This window comes from Bombina bombina, chromosome 6, assembly GCF_027579735.1.
Source record: "Bombina bombina isolate aBomBom1 chromosome 6, aBomBom1.pri, whole genome shotgun sequence".
In the NCBI taxonomy this organism is placed as follows: Eukaryota; Metazoa; Chordata; class Amphibia; order Anura; family Bombinatoridae; genus Bombina; species Bombina bombina.
In genome coordinates, this window is record NC_069504.1 from 677,094,228 (window position 1) to 677,114,835 (window position 20,608).

General features: G+C 37.7%; 1 protein-coding gene across 1 annotated transcript in view; it reads right to left on the minus strand.

The window, feature by feature from the left end:
- Positions 1-19,282, minus strand: part of UNC5D (unc-5 netrin receptor D) — a 683,183-nt gene extending 663,901 nt beyond the window's left edge. The window contains exons 1-2 of the mRNA XM_053719375.1: positions 19,222-19,282; positions 13,586-13,804 (exon numbers count right to left, since the gene is read on the minus strand). Coding sequence (XP_053575350.1) covers positions 13,586-13,804; positions 19,222-19,282 — 280 coding nt within the window. The remainder of the gene's footprint in view (positions 1-13,585; positions 13,805-19,221) is intronic.
- Positions 19,283-20,608: the final 1,326 nt, after the last annotated feature.

Consider the following 20,608-nt stretch of genomic DNA (forward strand, 5'->3'; position numbering starts at 1 on the left):
CGAATTATTAACTTTGACTAATCCAGCTGGTTCAATCAGCGCCCTAGAAGAGGCTTTCCAGGAGTTTGGAAAATACTCAAATTTTTTGATAAATAATAATAAATCTGAGGCAATATTTATTTCAACACCTGCACAGGTCCTTCAGGCCTGTAAACAACAAAACCCATACTCCTGGAGAGAGTCTTCAATTAAATATTTGGGTGTCTACTTAACATCAGACACTGCAGGCCTTTTCACAGAAAATTATGTTAAATTAGCAGAAAATATTCAGCAAGATCTTACTCAATGGAAAAAAAAAACACTCTCTTGGTTTGGTCGCATACATACAATAAAAATGAACATTCTTCCACGTATTATATATATTCTTCAGACAGTCCCAATTGCTCTCCCTAAAAGTTATTGCATTGACCTCCAGAAGATGATCAATGTTTTCATCTGGAACGGGAAAAAACCCAGAATTAACATCTCTACATTATATACGCCCCAAAAAAAGGGAGGGATGGGGGTACCAAATATCAAGAATTACTATAGGGCAATAGTACTACAGAGAGTAATAGACTGGCATACAAACAAAGATAACAAAGCATGCGTATCGTTAGAAACTGATCTAATCCACCTTCAATCAATTAGTAACTTATGCTGGGTAACAGCAGAAAGCAGACCCCCAGGCACAGAAGACTGCCCTCTGATTCATCATATAATTACACAGTGGGATAAGATAGTAAATATACATCCCAATATATCAACTTTTCCATCGCCATTATTACCAATAAATATTAACGCAGAATTTCAGGGAGGCATAGTCCCTAGATTCTATAATACAAAACAGACACAAGGTACGACTCCTCTAGTAAATTTCCTTGAACAAGGTAAATTAAGATCAAAGGAAAATCTTATAAATATTGCAGGGGGGTCATACTCTAAATGGCTAAAATACTTTCAATTAAAAAAAATTATAACTAATCACATGTCAAGAGATAATTTAGTAAGAGAGTTAACTATTTTTGAAAAAATATGCCATAAAAGAATTCCACTAAAAGGAACAATTTCTCTCAGTTATAAATTTTTAACAGATAATAATAACCCCAAAAACCATGTATACATACATAAATGGGAAAAAGAGACTGGCATCCATCTTGAAAATGCAGAATGGAATCAAATTTTCCTAAAAACAGCTGAGACCTCACCATCCTCAAATATTCAAGAACTTAATTATAAAGTATTAACCAGATGGTACCTTACACCAGCTAGATTGCATAGTATTTACCCGAACGCGTCAAAATACTGCTGGAGGCGGTGCGGAATGATCGGAACAATGAAACATATATGGTGGGATTGTCCATCGATCCAAAGACTATGGTCAGGCACCTCCTCATGCATTCAGTCTATTTTAAATAAAACACTTCAATTAGATATATACAATGCTCTTATGAATAAACCTATTAAAGGTATCTGTAAAATTAAAGCTAAACTTATAATATACATACTAAATGGAACTAAATCCATTATAGCACGGAACTGGAAAAAAATGAACATACTAAATGAGGATATGCTAATACCTAGGGTAAATGAGCTATTGGAATTAGAAGAGTTCTCTTACTTAAAGTCTAAAAGGGAAGATCTCTTCTCAATGATGCATTGTCATTGGGAGGCATTTCTAAATAAAGATAGCGCTTAGGGAATATAAAGGAACACGAATGGGAGAGGAGGGATGGAGAGGAGAAACTTTTTTCCCCCTTTATTATTTTTTTTTCTTTCTCTCTTCTCTTTCTAATTTTCCCTTTTCTTTTCTTCTTAATATATTAATAAATATAATAAAGTGCTGCAATCTCAATCCTAATACTTCTTTTTTTTTCTTGTATTTTTACTATAAAATATATAGTATATGGGAGAGAGACAACAGCTACAAAAAAAAAGAAAAAAAGTAAGCAAAAACTGAAGGATCCAAATATCAAAAAACAATAGTTGGTTTATTCAAAGCATGCAGGTGATATACACACAGGGTGTGGAAGAGCAGCTGCGGGAGATGCTTCATAATTCTGCACCACATTAGAAAACAACAAAATTCCATCAGCGCCACTTGAGGTACGTCACTTATTGAAGTGAGATAGGGTCACGCTTGAGCCCTCCCTGGCAGTATTTACCTGTATTCAGACAGAAGTATTGATATCCCTTTAAGAGGTAACCATTCCTCTTTGACACAGCTTCATATAGAACAAACCTGATACTTACTTACGATACCGAAAAACAGTTTGCTTCACAGCATCCTTACATTTGACTTACGCGTACAAGGGATATTGCTCTTTTGTGACATACACATGATAAGACTGACAGAATATTTCCCTTTTTTCATAATATATATATATATATATATATAATATATATATATATATATATATATATATATATATAAACAGCAGGCAGGCCAGCACTCACAGTTAACATTTCATCCACCCAGGGTGCTTCCAAAGTATTGATAGTAGTGAAGAAAAGGTTTGCACTCGCCATGATTTTCAAAGTTACCATTTAATGTAACGTTTCGGGGTGTTATCCCCTTCGTCAGACAATACAAAATACTTATATATTAAGTAGAGAAGACAAGCACTCCAGATAACAGGTCTCAAATGCCTGGGGTGCAATAGACAGAATTTGTAGAAGCAAAAGAAGAGTGCACTCACCAGGACTTTTCAAAGCTTTATTTTCTAGGAAATAAACCTTTGAAATGTCCTGGTGAGTGCACTCTTCTTTTGCTTATATATATATATATATATATATATATATATATTATATATTATATCCATAATCATCTATATATCTACATATATATATATATATATATATATATATATATATATATATATATATATATATATATATATACAGGTAGCCCTCAGTTTACGCCAGGGTTAGGTTCCAGAAGGAATGGTTGTAAATTGAAACCATTGTAAATTGAAACCCAGTTTATAATGTAAGTCAATGGGAAGTGAGGGAGTTAGGTTCCAGGCCCCTCTCAAAACTGGCATAAGTAACACCTAATACATTATTTTTAAAGCTTTGAAATGAAGACTTTAAATGCTAAACAGCATTATAAACCTAATAAAATAATCACACAACACAGACTTTACTTGCATTTTTCTGCAAACAGTTCTTTCTATGCATTCCAATCTGGACTGATTTATAGACAGGAAGATCTTGTTCCTTTGAAAGCTGCTCGATAGCTCAGGTCTGGTTAAACTGATTAATTTCAGCTTGCTTGGCTTGCATATCTTTGCTGCAACACAAGCGGACAGCTCCATCTACTGGCTATTTTAATCAATGCACTGCTTCTCAATGCTTTTCAATAGTAGTCACATGACTGAAAAAAAAGGTTGTTATTCTTAAACAGTGCAAATTGAACCGTTGTAAACCGAGGGCCACCTGTATATATATATATATATATATATATATATATATTTATATATATATATATATATATATATATATATATATATATAATATATATATATATATATATATATATATATATATATATACAGATATATACAGTATAAATATATATATATATATTGTTCAAAAATACCATCAGATATATAAAGAAATTATCCAACTGTAAAATAAAAACACACATGAACTCAATTAACCCACTATAAAAGGAAGCACTCACTTATTGGGGCCATATCTGACATTTTAGATTTGCAGTTGTTTTGTTTGGTGTATCAATTTGTTTTTAATGCATTTTCCTGATATTGAAAAAGAAAATTGGAAAGATTGTACCTAACTTTGCTGTTGTATAGTGCTTGAGACAAGTGTAAGCTACCAAGTTCACCCAACGTTGTCTTCATAAAAAGTTATACTGCAGCTGCCCTTTATGGATAGATGGGAGATAACTGCATATAATACCCATTGGTATAGTATCAAGGCAATATTAATTTCAAATATTCTTTTATTATTTTAAAATGTTGAAAGTACACTGGTCTGTATGTCAAAATAATTTCATATTTTTAGTTGAACACATTTTTTAAATGTTATAACCAATTATATGGTTATTCAGTGCACTCGAGGGACACAGCATCATAATTGCGTCTTATTCTTTTTTACATTGTTCTCATATAAGTTTTTCTGCATAGAAAAAAATGCAAAAGAAAGCTCTTTCACAGAGCTTTGTCAAAACAGAAACAGAATAATTATTCTTTCAGTCGCCTTACTGCAAGGTTAAAATACAAATTGAATGCTTTTTTTTTTCCAGAATGTTGGATAACGTAAATTTTGTAGAAATAACCCTTTGTATATGTATTTTTTATTTTTTTTCTCTTCTCATTTATAATCTGTGAAGAAGGAAAAAAAAATAGATGAAAAGGCCAGATAGAGTTGTGAATATTCTTTGAGGTTGTTAAAGCAGTCGTGGAGTTGCTTAGCAATCGTGTGACTACAAGTCGAGGTAGGAGGGACCTTAGTAAGATAAAACTGGATGGATTTAGTTTTGCATTGCTGCTTATATTATTTTTTAATACATTTTTTGTTTGTTTTAACAATTGATGTAGCAAAAATATGGTGCTCTAATAAATTCTTTGAACCTACTCAAAGCTGTGAATAATAAATACAGAAAAACATATCATGGAAAGCTGTCTTTGAAGTTAGGAAGAAAAAACTTTGAGACCTTAATAAACAACTGTTTAGTCAACCAGTGGATATCTAGAATATGGTTTCAGAAGATTGTTTATTGAAAAGGGAACAGGTCCAAAAAGAATGACACAGAACATGATACAAAGGGTCATGAAGAATTTTAAAAATGTAAATGTTAAGGGGACACTCAAGTTAAAATTAAACTCTCATGATTCAGATAGAGCAAGCAATTTTAAAAAAAAACTTTCCAATTTACTTCCATTAACAAAATGTGCACAGTCTTTTTAAATGTATACTTTTTTAGTCGCCAGCTCCTACTGAGCATGTGCAGGAATTCACAGAATATACATATATGCATTTGTGATTGGCTGATTGCTGTCACATTGTACAGGAGGAGTGGACAAATATTTTAACTTTGAAATGTATCACTTGAAGTTCAGACTAAGGGGCTAAATTATCAAGCTCCGAATTATCAAGATCCGAATTATGAAGTTCCCAGCCTTCATGCCGCTGCTCCATAACTTGTCGACCTGCTCTAAAGCTGCGGACATCAATCCGCCCGATCCTATACGATCGCGCTGATTGACACCCCTGCTAGCTGCGAATCTGCAGGGGCCGGCATTGCACAAGCAGTTCACTGTATACAAACTAATGTATAGAAACCAAGACTTATTTCTTCAATATTTAAGCAACTAATATAATTTTAACAAGACTTCTACACACTATTCTCATTCTAATCTTTCTTTGAATATGTAATTATATCAAAATCTATTTACTATTTAATGTTCATTTTTAATATTGGCTGAATTGGAATATCTTGTGAAAAGAAGCAAAACATATCACCCATGTTTATGTAAGGGAGTTCTGAAGGATTAATATGGGGGCCAATATGTTTTAACTTTATCTTTTTTTTAAAATTGACCCAATAAATAAGACTTTTATTTGAAGTTTCTAACTCAACCCTTAGCTGGGTTTATTATTAAATAACATGTACGCACCATTCAACTGCTATAACAAAATTAACAGTGCTATCACAAATTATAAAGCAATTTACCGTAGGTAATTAGCAACTACACAGTGATCATTTAAATACTGTTTAACTAAGCAACCACAAAGTTTGCTGAGAGATTGTAAGAAGCTACACTTCATTACTTTTTACTTACAATTGCACATGAAACCTGCACTTAGGTAACACATTATTGTACATTGCTAATTTCATACACGTACATTCATTTGTAATTTGTAGTCACATGGGCATACAATTTAATTATATAATTGCTAATGGGGGGGATGGGTGTGTGAATGCTGAATAACTTAGATCCTGCATACTACAGCTGTAGTTATAGGCATGGCTTAATTCAATATGCCTCTGGGCACAGATATCCAGCCATAATTTATACAAGGAAAAAAACAAACAAACAAACAACTAAAGTACCCCATGCACTCACTCCTAATTTTAGTCCAATGCCCGGATACTTCCTCCAAAGGATTATAGATATGTAAAAAATGTCTTGAGGGCCCTTACAGGTCCTTAAAATCACTTTTTATCCGTGTTTCATTAAAACATGTTCACATATTTGTGTATGAGTGGTCGACATTAAAGCTTATGCTAAAGCTTTTTTTTCAAGAGATCATACAATGAATATAGACATAGTGACAAAAAATGTAATCAATCCCCCACAATATCCCCATTTTTTTTCTTTCATGATTTAGAAAGAGCATGCCATTTTAAACAATTTTCCAATTTACTTTAATTATCTAATTTACTCTACTCTCTACATATGCTTTGTTGAAAAGCATATCTAAATATTTGAAATGTATTCCCTATCTGAATCATAAAATAATATTTTGGGTTTCATATCCCTTTAAATCTAATAATTTCGATAATTAGCAAAATGGCATTCTGATCAGCCTGTGGCAAGATATTTTTTGGAGAATTGCAACACACTGTGGCAAGGGTCAGGACCATGCTAATTGACAGGATCCCGCCACTAAGAGGTAAGATTAACCGCAACCATGAACTGTTAAAAAGAGAAGCCCAATGGATAAATAGATTGGGCACATTAAACCCTAGAGGGTTAAATGTCCACCAGAATTATTCTTTATTGTTTTAGTTTCTGGTTTAGTACATAAAGGAAATATTTCCTTATTATATTTGACTCTGGGTTGGTGCCTTATATATTTAACATTTCATGTAAACAATATTTTTTTTACTGGCAACCACAGCACCTCTTGTGACAACATCCCATGCCAATATTTTTCTTCTTTTGTAACATTACTCACAGTGCCAATATTTTTCTTCTTTTGTAACATGCAAGTTAATGAATTTTTACAAATGTAACAATTCATGTCTACATATTTTACAGTATTGCAGCACACTCGGTGCTAAACACTGGAAAGTATTCCAAATGGTTTGATGAATTTCAATCTTGTCTTTCGTCTAGCGATGTCACTTGTGATGTTTTTCTTATTCATTGATATACCTGATAGAAATACAGGTTGCAATTTTTTTTTTTTTACGTTATTACAATACCAGGGTTTTGACCAATAATATTTGATATCATTGGGGACGTATTCTATGACACCAGTGTAGTTAATCATTATAAGCTAGTATGGAAATTTAAAGGGACACTGAACCCATTTTTTTTCTTTTGTGATTCAGATAGAGCATGCGATTTTAAGCAACTTTCTAATTTACTCCTAGTATCAAATTTTCTTTATTCTCTTGGTATCTTATTTGAAAAGCAAGAATGTAAGTTTAGATGCCAGCCCATTTTTGGTGAACAACCTAGGTTGTTCTTGCTGATTGGTGGATAAATGCAACCACCAATAAACAAGTGCTGTCCAGGGTCTGAACCAAAAATTGTCTGGCTCCTTAGCTTAGATGCCTTCTTTTTCAAATAAAGATAGCAAGAGAATTGTATTTTTTTATTTTAGTAAATCTTTTGGAAGCAATGTAACTTATCATGGCTATCAGTGCATATTATTGATTAGTGTTGGTAACAGAATACATAAGCCTGACACCATCTCAACACTTTCTACATGTTTTGTTTGCTTTTTGTTCTTCCTAATTACCTACATAAAAATATTTAATGCGATCAGGAGCTTTTGAGACAGTCCTGCGGGTGCCACTGTCACACCTCACAGAATTTTAAGATTCCATCTGTTTTTTTTTTTAATATATATATGTTTTTTTTATGCAAACGTTAATATGACAGGTGCTAACTTTCTGTCGTCAATGGAAACTTTCCTGCCTCGTTAATCACCGCTGTCAAATAGATGTTCTCTTGTCAATCCTGCAGATGGCTCAACAATGCTCGGACGTCAGATTTTGCTTAATTGAATTTATTTTAAGGTAGCTTGGTGACACATTGCAAGTTACTCATAAGCTGTAGATTGTTAACTGCTGGAGAAACCCACTTTGTGCATTGTATGTATGAAACAGATCCCTTTATGCTTTTCGTCGAAGCACAACAAAGAGAGATTACATCTACACATCACAGAGATATAATTGTTATACAATCTATGAAATCAAGATTGTAAAAATCACAGGGTCTCTCATTATCATTTTTCACTTCAATTACACCATAATTTTCCCACCAAAAACATCAACTTAATCTCTCCTCATACCTTTGTTCTACAGAAACCGTTCATCACTACATAAGTAACTAAGAGACATTTATCATTATTTCTTGGGGGGGGGGGGGGTTAGCATTATTTGTAATGTAGGTGTTTCTCCTTCTCATCCAGAACCTGCAGATTGAGAGTTTTCAATCTAAAATGCATTGAGTGACTTCACAGTACTGATGAGTGCGAGCAAAACCCCACTCGTGCTAACAATAGGATTTCAGATATCACAACCACGTTAACTACTTCTTTTTCCCATAAGCTTTAAAGGAGAGCACAATTTAAAAAACAAGCAAACTATGGCACGCTAACTTGGCTCCATGTTCAACCTACTGCGCTAACTAGAATTGATTCATACATATTTTATATTCCTATAATCGTCACATAGTATAAAATGTTCTTTGTATTTATAAATATTTATTTTAGTATATAACAAATTTTTTTCTAAAATATATATCTATATGCATATATATATATATATATATATATATATATATAGATAGATAGATAGATAGATAGATAGATAGATAGATAGATAGATAGATATCAAAATAACAAGAGTATTGCATTGAGCAATGATACTTTTTTTATTGGACTAACTATACATTTATAAGTTGACAAGCTTTCGGAAGAGTTCCTTCCTTTATCAAGTCTGGAATATTGATCCAGACTTGATAAAGGAAGGAACTCTTCCGAAAGCTTGTCAACTTATAAATGTATAGTTAGTCCAATAAAAAAAGTATCATTGCTCAATGCAATACTCTTGTTATTTTGATATCTAAATCTCTGGACTAACACGGCTACTCCAATCAACGTATATATATATATGCTCTTCTCGGAATGGTAACGCTGCTGTTGTTCAGTGAACAGATTATACATGTCCTGATGAAGGCCCAACTTGGGGCTGAAACGTCGACCATGTCCTATTGATTATACTAAATAAAAGAACTATTATTTCTATTGTACAAATCCTGAGAGTGCCCTTTTTCTACATGGATTCCTACATTTATTACTTTTGAGGATTGCACCCAGGTCCTGACTACTCCACCTGGTTGGAGCGATGGGCTACAAGCTATTTGAATTTGGATATATATATATATATATATATATATATATATATATATATATATATATATATATATATATATAAAAATAAAAAAAAAACCATTTTGTTCTAAGTGAAGAACATTGGAATGTAAAATATGTACAGTAAAAACACAGTAATAGTTTGGTATAACACTTTAATTGAATATATTTATGTTTTGTTTAGTGCAATTTTAATTAAAGCCCTAAGCATTTAAGCAAGGCCTTAAGTGACAATAACCCGATGAGTGAAAATTTAGATTGTGTTCGGTGGTGCACATTTAATTTTAAACTTGTAATATACACGTAGGTTAGCTCGGCTGTGATTTTGCAATATAACACGCTAACATTAGAGCGCTACTTGCAGTGGCGACTCTAGGAACAATATATAGGGGGGCACATAAGATACCACAGTCAAAACTGGGGGGCAGTAATAATTTTCACCACTAAATCATACCACTGAAAATAATACATACACATACATACACACACACACACACACACATGCATATACACACAAACGCATACACACACACACAAGCACACACATTATACATACATACACACAGTTACACACACACAAACACACACATTGTACATACACACACAGTTACATACACGTACATAAATACACACACACACATACATACATACATACATACATAGTTACATACACAGTTACACACACATACAGACATTATACATACATACACACACACAAATACATACACATATATACTTACATACATACACAGTTACACACACACACAGTTACACATACACACATTATACATAAATACACACAGATACATACACATAAATAAATACACACACATACACACACAGTTACACACACATACATATCCGTCCGACACATGATAAATCGGCCCAAAGCCTTGTCTAGGAAATATAACTGTGATATATTTTCATTTTGCTCTGTTTTCCCCCTATAAATGATAACCCATGCAATAGCATTGGGGCTATTAGGCAAAACAAATAAAAATATTATGGCTCCCTCACTTCCTATCCTGGAATCACTTCAGTTCTATGCAGTGGTGGCTGGTGACATTTGAGGTCAATGGGGCACCTAGGTTCCTCCCAAATTTAACCGTGGTGTGAAAACTCACCCAGTGCTTCCAACATGCAACATGTTTAATATACTTACCTTTGTACATGGTCACACACACATGCACAAACATACACAATAACATGGACACACACAAATTCTCACACGCACACTCTCACACACATGCTTATGCACACACACTCACACACATGCTTATGCACATGTACACTCTCACAGAGGTTTGTGCTCACACATGTACTCTCTCACATTCTTATGCACACACACACATGCACTCTTTCACACACATGCTTATGCACACATGCACTCTCTCACACACATGCACATATACTTAAACATAAAACAGAAGTTATATAGCTGGCTCAGGTGATTTGGCCATTAAGCATACTTCATTGTACTTGTGTTGGATGTAGTACACCAGCTTTCATTGCATTTCTAGCATCAGTATCAAACAAACTGGGTACCTACCAATGGACTTAATGAATAGAGGACACTGGTGCAAATTTATATATAGTGGTTAAGGTGCCTCTGTCCAGCCTGCTTAGTTTAACATATTTAATCTTTAAGTATAGCTAGTGTTTACAAATATGTTCCAGCCCCATTGGAAACAATGCCTGCTTTCATAGTAAAATAGTTACCAATGGCATTTGAATTAGATTATGGGAAACCAGTATTGATGTTATAATTGATAAATGGTTAATGAATATGATTGTTATCATTGATAACAATCATATTCATTAACCATGTCTGCCACAAGATATTAAAACATTTTAGGAAATAATTAAATACCTCAGTTATCACCATCTAACCTTTTGATATGAGTCAGTAGCTAATTTCTTCTGGCAGCAAACTAGTTAACACAGGGAGAAAAAAACAACACTCTCCCCTTGCCCTGTCCTGGCGATTAGTTTTATGGCTGCACTCAGGAATGTTAGGGCTCATTTGCAAAAGTGAGAGGCCATCATTACTGTCAGGGGCTGTTTATCATTTGGCAATGGCAGTGATCGGGAGCTTTTCACTAGCTTGCTTCTCTGAATGTACTGAACATGCCCGGACTGCACAGGCTCAACTGCTACTCTGATTTAAGTCTCCTGTCTGAGAACTGCCTAACTCTGTGACAGGGTGTTGTAAGATGCTGCTGCAGTCAGTGTATAGAGCACTGCACAGGGCAAGTCAGCTACTAGTTTAAAGTAGTGGGTGGAGTTAGTTACTTGCCGTACACATGGCGGTTGTAGGTTGTAACGCAGTGCTGAGAAGCTGCTGACAGGGGAGCATGAGAGACAGGAAGGTGTTAATAACCCAGCAAGCAGACGGTGACCTATTTGAGAACTAGGAGAGGGAATTCGGGAATATAACAATTTACCTCCAATAGGTCCGCCCCTGCAGTCTCTCTAGATTAAACAGTGAATCATCATCATGTATTTGCTCTTACCTTACCCCAGAATCAGATGATGATCTACTATAATATCACGGACCAGTCTTTCTGTGCCACTGGCCCACTGCCAGACACTGCAGACAACCAAGGCCACTGACTGCTGGTGCTGCTCCTTCGCTCGCACTTCTGCACACAGCAGCACTTGCTTGCCTGGCTCGGCTCCTCCCTCTTCCTCTCCACACTGAGTCCACTCCTCGGTCATGTTCCTTGTGCTGCTGAGCCTGAAGGAACGTTACGTGACCTGGCTGGAACTGGTTTGGAGAGCGAATAGTGCCAGCAGCATGCATGGTGCTGTGTGTAGAGCCGGCATAAGGCACTTGTTGTGGTGGGTGGGGGTTCCACTTCCAAGTGTGAAGGCGGGTCACAGTAGGGGAGGCACGCTGCCACTGCGCAATCAATTACCCTCAGACAGTCATTCATTCTCATCGATCACACTACTCACTCAAAATAAAAAACAGTCACCACTCACCCGCCCAGAGTAAAAAAAAAAGGAAACATAGAACAATTTTTTTAAATCATGCAAGTGCGTAGGGCTGGTGGGGGGGCAAGCCATATTCAAGCGGAGGGGGGGGGCAAATGCTCCCATTGCCCCCCTGTAGCAATGCCACTGGCCACTTGTAATCTAGCCCTCACTTTAAGTATAGTGAGACAAACATGATTATTTTGTTGCACATCTACATATTTGCCCACATAAATCCTCAAGCAATGAAAAACTCAACTACCAGTGTTTCTAGTAGATCAGGGGATTCTAAGTAGATTATGCAAATTAGATTTACAATTTCCAACCTTTTTGATTAAATTGTTCATTTTAAACTGCTGCTTTATGTAGCTTTGAATATAGAAAGGATAGAAGAGTGCAACACGAAAAAAAACATGCAAACTGCTATGTAAAAAAAGCTTATAAGTACTTAAATAAAATTTCCAAAAATCTGCAAAATTACTTACACTTTAGTGTTGCCAAGTGTAGCCTGCTCCACCACCCTTATCAGTGCCCCACTGCAAATCTTGTGATATAACAAAGTGTGCATGTAAGGATAATTACTTATGTAAGCAAGGGGGGATGAGGAGGTACATCAGTTACTGATTTTGTTTGTTGCCAAGAGGCTTGCTCATTTCCATGGAGATAATGTCATGTTTGTGAAAGCTTCAGCATTATACTGTGCACTTCTTTAGTCAAATGCCATGTGACTCTGCCCCCTACCATGCAAGTGCATGAGTACATTCTGGTCTGGAAAGCACCTGGATAGAGCTTGCTGCAAACAAAAACTATGTCTCAATTAAAGGGGTTAATGGAGGTTAAAACAGAAACTGTTTTGTAGGTAAGCTTTGTCTGCATTATATATTTAGAATCTTATGTTAGTTCATACTGTTTTATGTCCCTTTAACATTTTTTTAACTTCAAAAGTTTTCTTTCAATTATTAAACAAACCATTTGACGATTTAAATGTAAATTATGAATATTACATATTACATTGAAGTCCATAAGTATTAACCTTTAAGTGTTAATATTTTAATATTTAATTTGTACAATCAATGATGGGAAACAGTTTGCAAAAAAGAATGTTGTGTTTTTTCCAAATATTTGACATTTGTGTCCAATGAGTTTGCGCTTAGTTCATTGGTTGATGGAAAAATTAAGGCTACTGAATCCAAACCAAGCCAGATCTGTGATTTGTGTGCATTATTTGAATTTCAAGCAAGTAACCTGCTATATTTTGGGAATAGTTCCTCACCTGCACCATCAACAGCACTCTCATCAGACATGTGTTCATTTTGATGCACCCATTCCCCGTTACACTTGAAGAAAATCTGTAGAGCTGGCATAGCACGGCATCGAAGGGTGATGGGATTGCTTTTGATGATATAGGCATCCTCTGGCTCCATCTGGAACTGAGGCAAAGTCCCAGGGGCAGAAGGTTGTGACTCGGGCAAGACTTCTCCATTGTCACTTCCTATATGAAAAGAAAACACCATCATTAAATTATTGTATAATAATGCAAGACACCAAGAACCATTATTACCACAAGTTATTGTATATGCACCATTTTTTCTAGGTGGTACATAAAACATAGCACTATATAATTACTAGGCCCAATATGCATAAAATCTTCTCTCTCGTGCAGCTGAATAAAAACATGTCAGATATTGAGTTAGAGCCCTTTTTACAAACCAAATGGAAGTTATTTATATTGAATTATTCCTTCTGTTACTGATCAGTATTACTAACCCAGAGATCTCACATGTGCCAATTAGATAAAGAGAACAACTCCTCCATGTAAACATTTCATATCTTCCTTAAAGTAAAAAGAGATGAGTAATTCTGTATTCACTGGTGCTTTTTTTTATTTTGCCTAGCAATCTATTATTTAGGACAAGCTTTTGAGATTTCACCTCTAACACATGTCAAGCAATGCTCATTCACAAATGCTTTTTGAGTGCTACAATTTTAAGCATGCTAAGGATTTTTGTCAAACAAATGTGTTATGAGCATTCATTGCTTTTTAAATTGACAGATCTTTGGACACAAAGCTCTCACCACACATATAAACCACTTTCTCATAATACACAAATTTCAGGATATATATCTTTATCACCTTTTAAAATACAGAGACTTCAAAACATCAGATTTTCATTCACTCTAAAAATACTTAAGCAGACACATAATTCTCACCTCCTCATAATACCAAAGATATGAGAATACATAGATCTAATTTCCTCCTAATGCAAAGATTTCAGAACACACAACATTCACAGCTTCCTAATGCACAGGCACATATCTGAAAAATAAATATTGCACCCTATACTTTCAATGGGAAGCAGCAGAAACATGGCCATTTTGTTTGGATAACAAATTGTCAGTAAAAGAGCCAGTTTTATGAATTAGAAAGAGCATGCAATATAAAACAACTTTCCAGTATACTTCCAGTATTAAAAATGCACATTTGCACAGTATATACATATATGGATTTTGTAATTGGCTGATGGCTGTCACATGATACAGGGGGAAGGGAAAAAAGGGTTAACTTTGAAATTTGCCAGAAATTTAAAGTAAGTGCTGTTGCATTGTCTTTTTTATTGTGCATTTGTCAGTTATACGCCCCCTGTATGTAGTGGTCCTTTAAGTGCTGTGTATGCGCAAATTCTGAAATACCCCTCTTGCCTTTTGGTACTATTAAAAACCAGGTATTAACTTGTATCTCTTGCTATTGTGCATTTAAAAACATGGAAGGTGTATAACAAAGTAACAAAAACTCCACTAAGGTTATGCTCGTGCAATTTAAACAGAAATCAAAGTAAAAAATTTTGTGTGCATAGTAAAAATCTTCAACTTAGCACTACACTACAAAAGATTGGCACACAAAACATTTTTTTTTTTTTTACAATAGTAAATTTTGTTAGCAAAGGGTGAAAAACAAAACAAAAAAACACTGCTTTAATTTGCTGTGGTCAGTCTGAAATAATTTCTAGCACTAGTCTAAGCAACCCCTGTGTTTTATGTTACATAATTTACCAGTCTGTAAAGAAGTATGCATTATGAACACTAGTTGTTTGTTAGATTTATTTGAAGGGGAGTGGTAGGACAATTGGTAAAGGCAAGCTTTTCTCATTGTGTTTCATTAAATATGTTTTTAATGTCTCTTTAAAGGGCACATTGCAATAATTGTTTTCATATCCTATATAATAAAAGGCCAAGTGTGTTTGTCCGAAGCTGTCATGCACAGTAGAGACAGCACGCAAGGACAAACACACCTGGCCTTCCAACTGACCTCCTCCTGGCATCTGGCGTTGCGTGTGGTGGAGTGGGCGTGGCCGACCGGTGTGATGTTGGCGTGGTCGGGTGTGGCGTGGGTGTGGGCAGTCATGACGGCGGGCGGGGCCAGATGCAGCCAGATGCCGACTGAAGTCAGTGAAACTGAAAGCTCTAAAAAGTGGTGATAGAGAGAGCAGCAGAAAAGGGGGGGGAGCACAAAAGAGAGGGGGGAGAGAGCACAAAAGAGAGGGGGCGAGAGCACAAAAGAGAGGGGGAGAGCACAAAAGAGAGGGGGGGGAGCACAAAAGAGAGGGGGAGAAATCACAAAAGAGAGGGGGGAGAGATCACAAAAGAGAGGGGGGAGAGATCACAAAAGAGAGGGGGGAGAGAGCACAAAAGAGAGGGGGAGAGCACAAAAGAGAGGGGGGAGAGAGCACAAAAGAGAGGGGGGAGAGAGCACAAAAGAGAGGGGGAGAGAACACAAAAGAGAGGGGGAGAGAGCACAAAAGAGAGGGGGGAGAGAGCACAAAAGAGAGGGGGAGAGAGCACAAAAGAGAGGGGGGAGAGCACAAAAGAGGGGGGAGAGAGCACAAAAGAGAGGGGGAGAGCACAAAAGAGAGGGGGGAGGGAGCATAAAAGAGAGGGGGGAGAGAGAGCACAAAAGAGAGGGGGGAAAGCACAAAAGAGAGGGGGCGAGAGCACAAAAGAGTGGGGAAGAGAGCACAAAAGAGAGGGGGGGAGAGAGCACAAAAGAGAGGGGGGAGAGAGCACAAAAGAGAGGGGGGAGAGAGCACAAAAGAGAGGGGGGATGGAGCACAAAAGAGAGGGGGGAGAGAGCGAGCACAAAAGAGAGGGGGAGAGAGCACAAAAGAGAGGGAGGAGAGAGCACAAATGAGAGGGAGGAGAGAGCACAAAAGAGAGGGGGAGAGAGCACAAAAGAGAGGGGGGGAGAGAGCACAAAAGAGGGGGGAGAGGGCACAAAAGAGAAGGGGAGAGAGCACAAAAGAGAGGGGGAGAGAGCACAAAAGAGAGGGAGAAGAGAGCACAAAAGAGAGGGGGGAGAGAGCACAAAAGAGAGGGGGGAGAGAGCACAAAATAGAGGGTGGAGAGAGCACAAAAGAGAGAGGGGAGAGAGCACAAACGAGAGGGGGGAGAGAGCACAAAAGAGAGGGGGAGAGAGAGCACAAAAGAGAGGGGGGAGAGAGCACAAAAGAGAGGGGAAGAGAGCACAAAAGAGAGGGGGAGAGAGCACAAAAGAGAGGGAGGAGAGAGCACAAAAGAGAGGGAGGAGAGAGCACAAAAGAGAGGGGGGAAAGAGCACAAAAGAGAGGGGGGAGAGAGCACAAAAGAGAGGGGGGAGAGAGCACAAAAGAGAGGGGGGATGGAGCACAAAAGAGAGGGGGGAGAGAGCGAGCACAAAAGAGAGGGGGAGAGAGCACAAAAGAGAGCGAGGAGAGAGCACAAAAGAGAGGGAGGAGAGAGCACAAAAGAGAGGGGGAAGAGAGCACAAAAGAGAGGGGGAGAGAGCACAAAAGAGAGGGGGAGAGAGCACAAAAGAGAGGGGGGAGAGAGCACAAAAGAGAGGGGGAGAGAGCACAAAAGAGAGGGGGAGAGCACAAAAGGGGGGGGGGGGAGAGAGCACCAAAGAGAGGGGGAGAGCACAAAAGAGAGGGGGGAGAGAGCACAAAAGAGAGGGGGAGAGAGCACAAAAGAGGGGGGAGAGAGCACAAAAGAGAGGGGGAGAGAGAGCACAAAAGAGAGGGAGGAGAGCACAAAAGAGGGGGGAGAGAGCACAAAAGAGAGGGGGGAGAGCACAAAAGAGAGGGGGGAGAGAGCACAAAAGAGAGGGGGAAGAGAGCACAAAAGAGAGGGAGAGAGAGCACAAAAGAGGGGGGAGAGAGCACAAAAGAGAGGGGGAGAGAGAGCACAAAAGAGAGGAGGGAGAGAGCACAAAAGAGAGGGGGGAGAGAGCACAAAAGAGAGGGGGAGAGAGCACAAAAGAGAGGGGGAGAGAGCACAAAAGAGAGGGAGGAGAGAGCACAAAAGAGAGGGGGAAAGAGCACAAAACAGAGGGGGGAGAGAGCACAAGAGAGAGGGGGGAGAGAGAACAAAAGAGAGAGGGATAGAGCGCAAAAGAGAGGGGGAGAGTGCGCAAAAGAGAGGGAGAGCGATAGCAAAAGAGAGGAGAGAGAGCAAACGAGTGGAGAGAGAGAGCAAATGAGTGGAGAGAGAGAGCAAATGAGAGGAGAGAGAGAGAGAGCAAAACGAGAGGAGAGAGAGAGCAAAAGAGGGAGAGAGAGAGCAAAAGAGAGGGGGGAGAGAGAGAGCAAAAGAGAGGGGAGAGAGAGAGAGCAAAAGAGAGGGGAGAAAGAGAGCAAAAAAGAGGGCGGAGAAATAGAGAAGGGATAGAGAGAGAGCAAGGGGTGGGACCGATGTACTGCAAAAAATTGCCCGTGTACACGGGCTTTAGGACTAGTATTCCTATATTTGAGAGAATAGCAGTTTTTTTCATGACAAATAGTAAAAGCTGTTAAAATTCAAATTAAATGGAAAACAGGAAGTGCAAATTTGTATACAACTGATTCCCCAGTCTCTATTGCTCACTGACTGTTAGGAGAACTCCCACATGAAACATCCATTACATTTTGAAATATCACCTTTTAGCGTGAATAAAGATTTCTTTCTGTACAATGTGCCTTTAATCCCCATACATCTCTTTACCTAATAATTCACATTCAATTCAAGAGAAGTACAACCCACTACCTCCAAATACATAAATAATAGACATTTATTCTGCTAAACGCACCCGGTTTATGAATCCTCACCTTTCCTTCGACAGAGACATCAAATGAACTTTATTCTGTAAAGAAATCAGGAATAAATGTCTCTTAACCCAGATGTACATTCCATTTACTTGCTAACAAAAATGTCAGGGAAACCTAATTATCCTTTCACACCCCACATATAAATCTGGGTCAGGATAGAAAGTTAATGGAAAAATAAAAGGACTAATGACCATTTCTGACTGGCAGCCCATCAGCTATCTGTTATTGCTGTATTGATTGGTATTGTGCTTGGGCCTAAGACTTTTCAGCACGAAACTGAAAAAGATCTAGAGGAGAAATCTGGAGTACCAATTACAAGAAATTAAAGGGACATTCAAGGAAAAAAATTATATGTTCTCATTCATACATCTAAACATTTGCTGGAGATGTCCTGGGAAATGGAGGTTTGCACTGTGAGTGAGAGGAGTATCAGTTGTTTAATTGGGGCAGAGCAATGGCTGACAAAGAAGGGAGCACAGCTGTTTAGTAAACATTTATCCAAAAAATGAAAAGAGAGCGCTCCAAGCCCATTTAATAAAGTATAAAAGTCTTTATTGTATCCATGTAAAAACATGTAAAAACATGAAAGTATAAGAAGCGGTCAGCACAAAAAAGTGCAGAATATAGGTGACTGAACAGGTGCAGACAGCATACGCGTTTCGTGCATATGCACACTTAGTCACTGCTTGCAAGTGGATACAATAAAGACTTTTATACTTTTATTAAATGGGCTTGGAGCACTCTTTTCATTTTTTGGATATTTGTTACTTTTGTGTAGCGTGTAAGCAGACACCCCGGGAAGAGTAGCTGCTGCCTATTTTCCTTGGGAAATGATTCCCTTGCCCTCTCTCCATTGAGCCTATAGCTCAGGGTCAGCAGTATACTACTAGGAATAGGAACTAGCTAGCGATTGGTGTATGAAAATATATGTATCTTCTCATTGGCTCAGCTAGCTCTCAATAATGTGTTGCTGTTCTTAAGCCTACTCTTCAACAAACGATACAAAAAGAACAAAGCAAATTTTATTACAGAAGTGAATTGGATAGTTTTGCCTTTTTAAATCTGTACCCATCTCTCCTTTTCAGGTTTTCCCTTCCTTCACCCTACTCCATCTTTCTTTCAGACAACACTTTCACGCTCATAGACCTAGATTTGGAGTTTGGCGGTAGCCGTGAAAACCAGCGTTACAGGCTCCTAACGCTGGTTTTAGGCTACCGCCGGTATTTGGAGTCACTCAAAATAGGGTCTAACGCTCACTTTTCAGCCGCAACTTTTCCATACCACAGATCCCCTTACGTCAATTGCGTATCCTATCTTTTCAATGGGATCTTTCTAACTCCGGTATTTAGAGTCGTTTCTGAAGTGAGCGTTAGACATCTAACGACAAAACTCCAGCCGCAGGAAAAAAGTCAGTAGTTAAGAGCTTTCTGGGCTAACGCCGGTTTTTAAAGCTCTTAACTACTGTACTCTAAAGTACACTAACACCCATAAACTACCTATGTACCCCTAAACCGAGGTCCCCCCACATCGCCGACACTTGAATACATTTTTTTTAACCCTAATCTGCCGACCGCCACCTACGTTATCCTTATGTACCCCTAATATGCTCGCCCTAACACCGCCGACCCCTGTATTATATTTATTAACCCCTAATCTGCCCCCCACAACGTCGCCGCCACCTGCCTACAATAATTAACCCCTAATCTGCCGACCGCAAAGCGCCGCCACCTACGTTATACTTATGTACCCCTAATCTGCTGCCCCTAACACCGCCGACCCCTATATTATATTTATTAACCCCTAATCTGCCCCCCTCAACGTCACCTCCACCTGCCTACACTTATTAACCCCTAATCTGCCGAGCGGACCTGAGCGCTACTATAATAAAGTTATTAACCCCTAATCCGCCTCACTAACCCTATAATAAATAGTATTAACCCCTAATCTGCCCTCCCTAACATCGCCGACACCTAACTTCAATTATTAACCCCTAATCTGCCGACCGGAGCTCACCGCTATTCTAATAAATGGATTAACCCCTAAAGATAAGTCTAACCCTAACACTAACACCCCCCTAACTTAAATATAATTTTATTCTAACAAAATAAATTAACTCTTATTAAATAAATTATTCCTCTTTAAAGCTAAATACTTACCTGTAAAATAAATCCTAATATAGC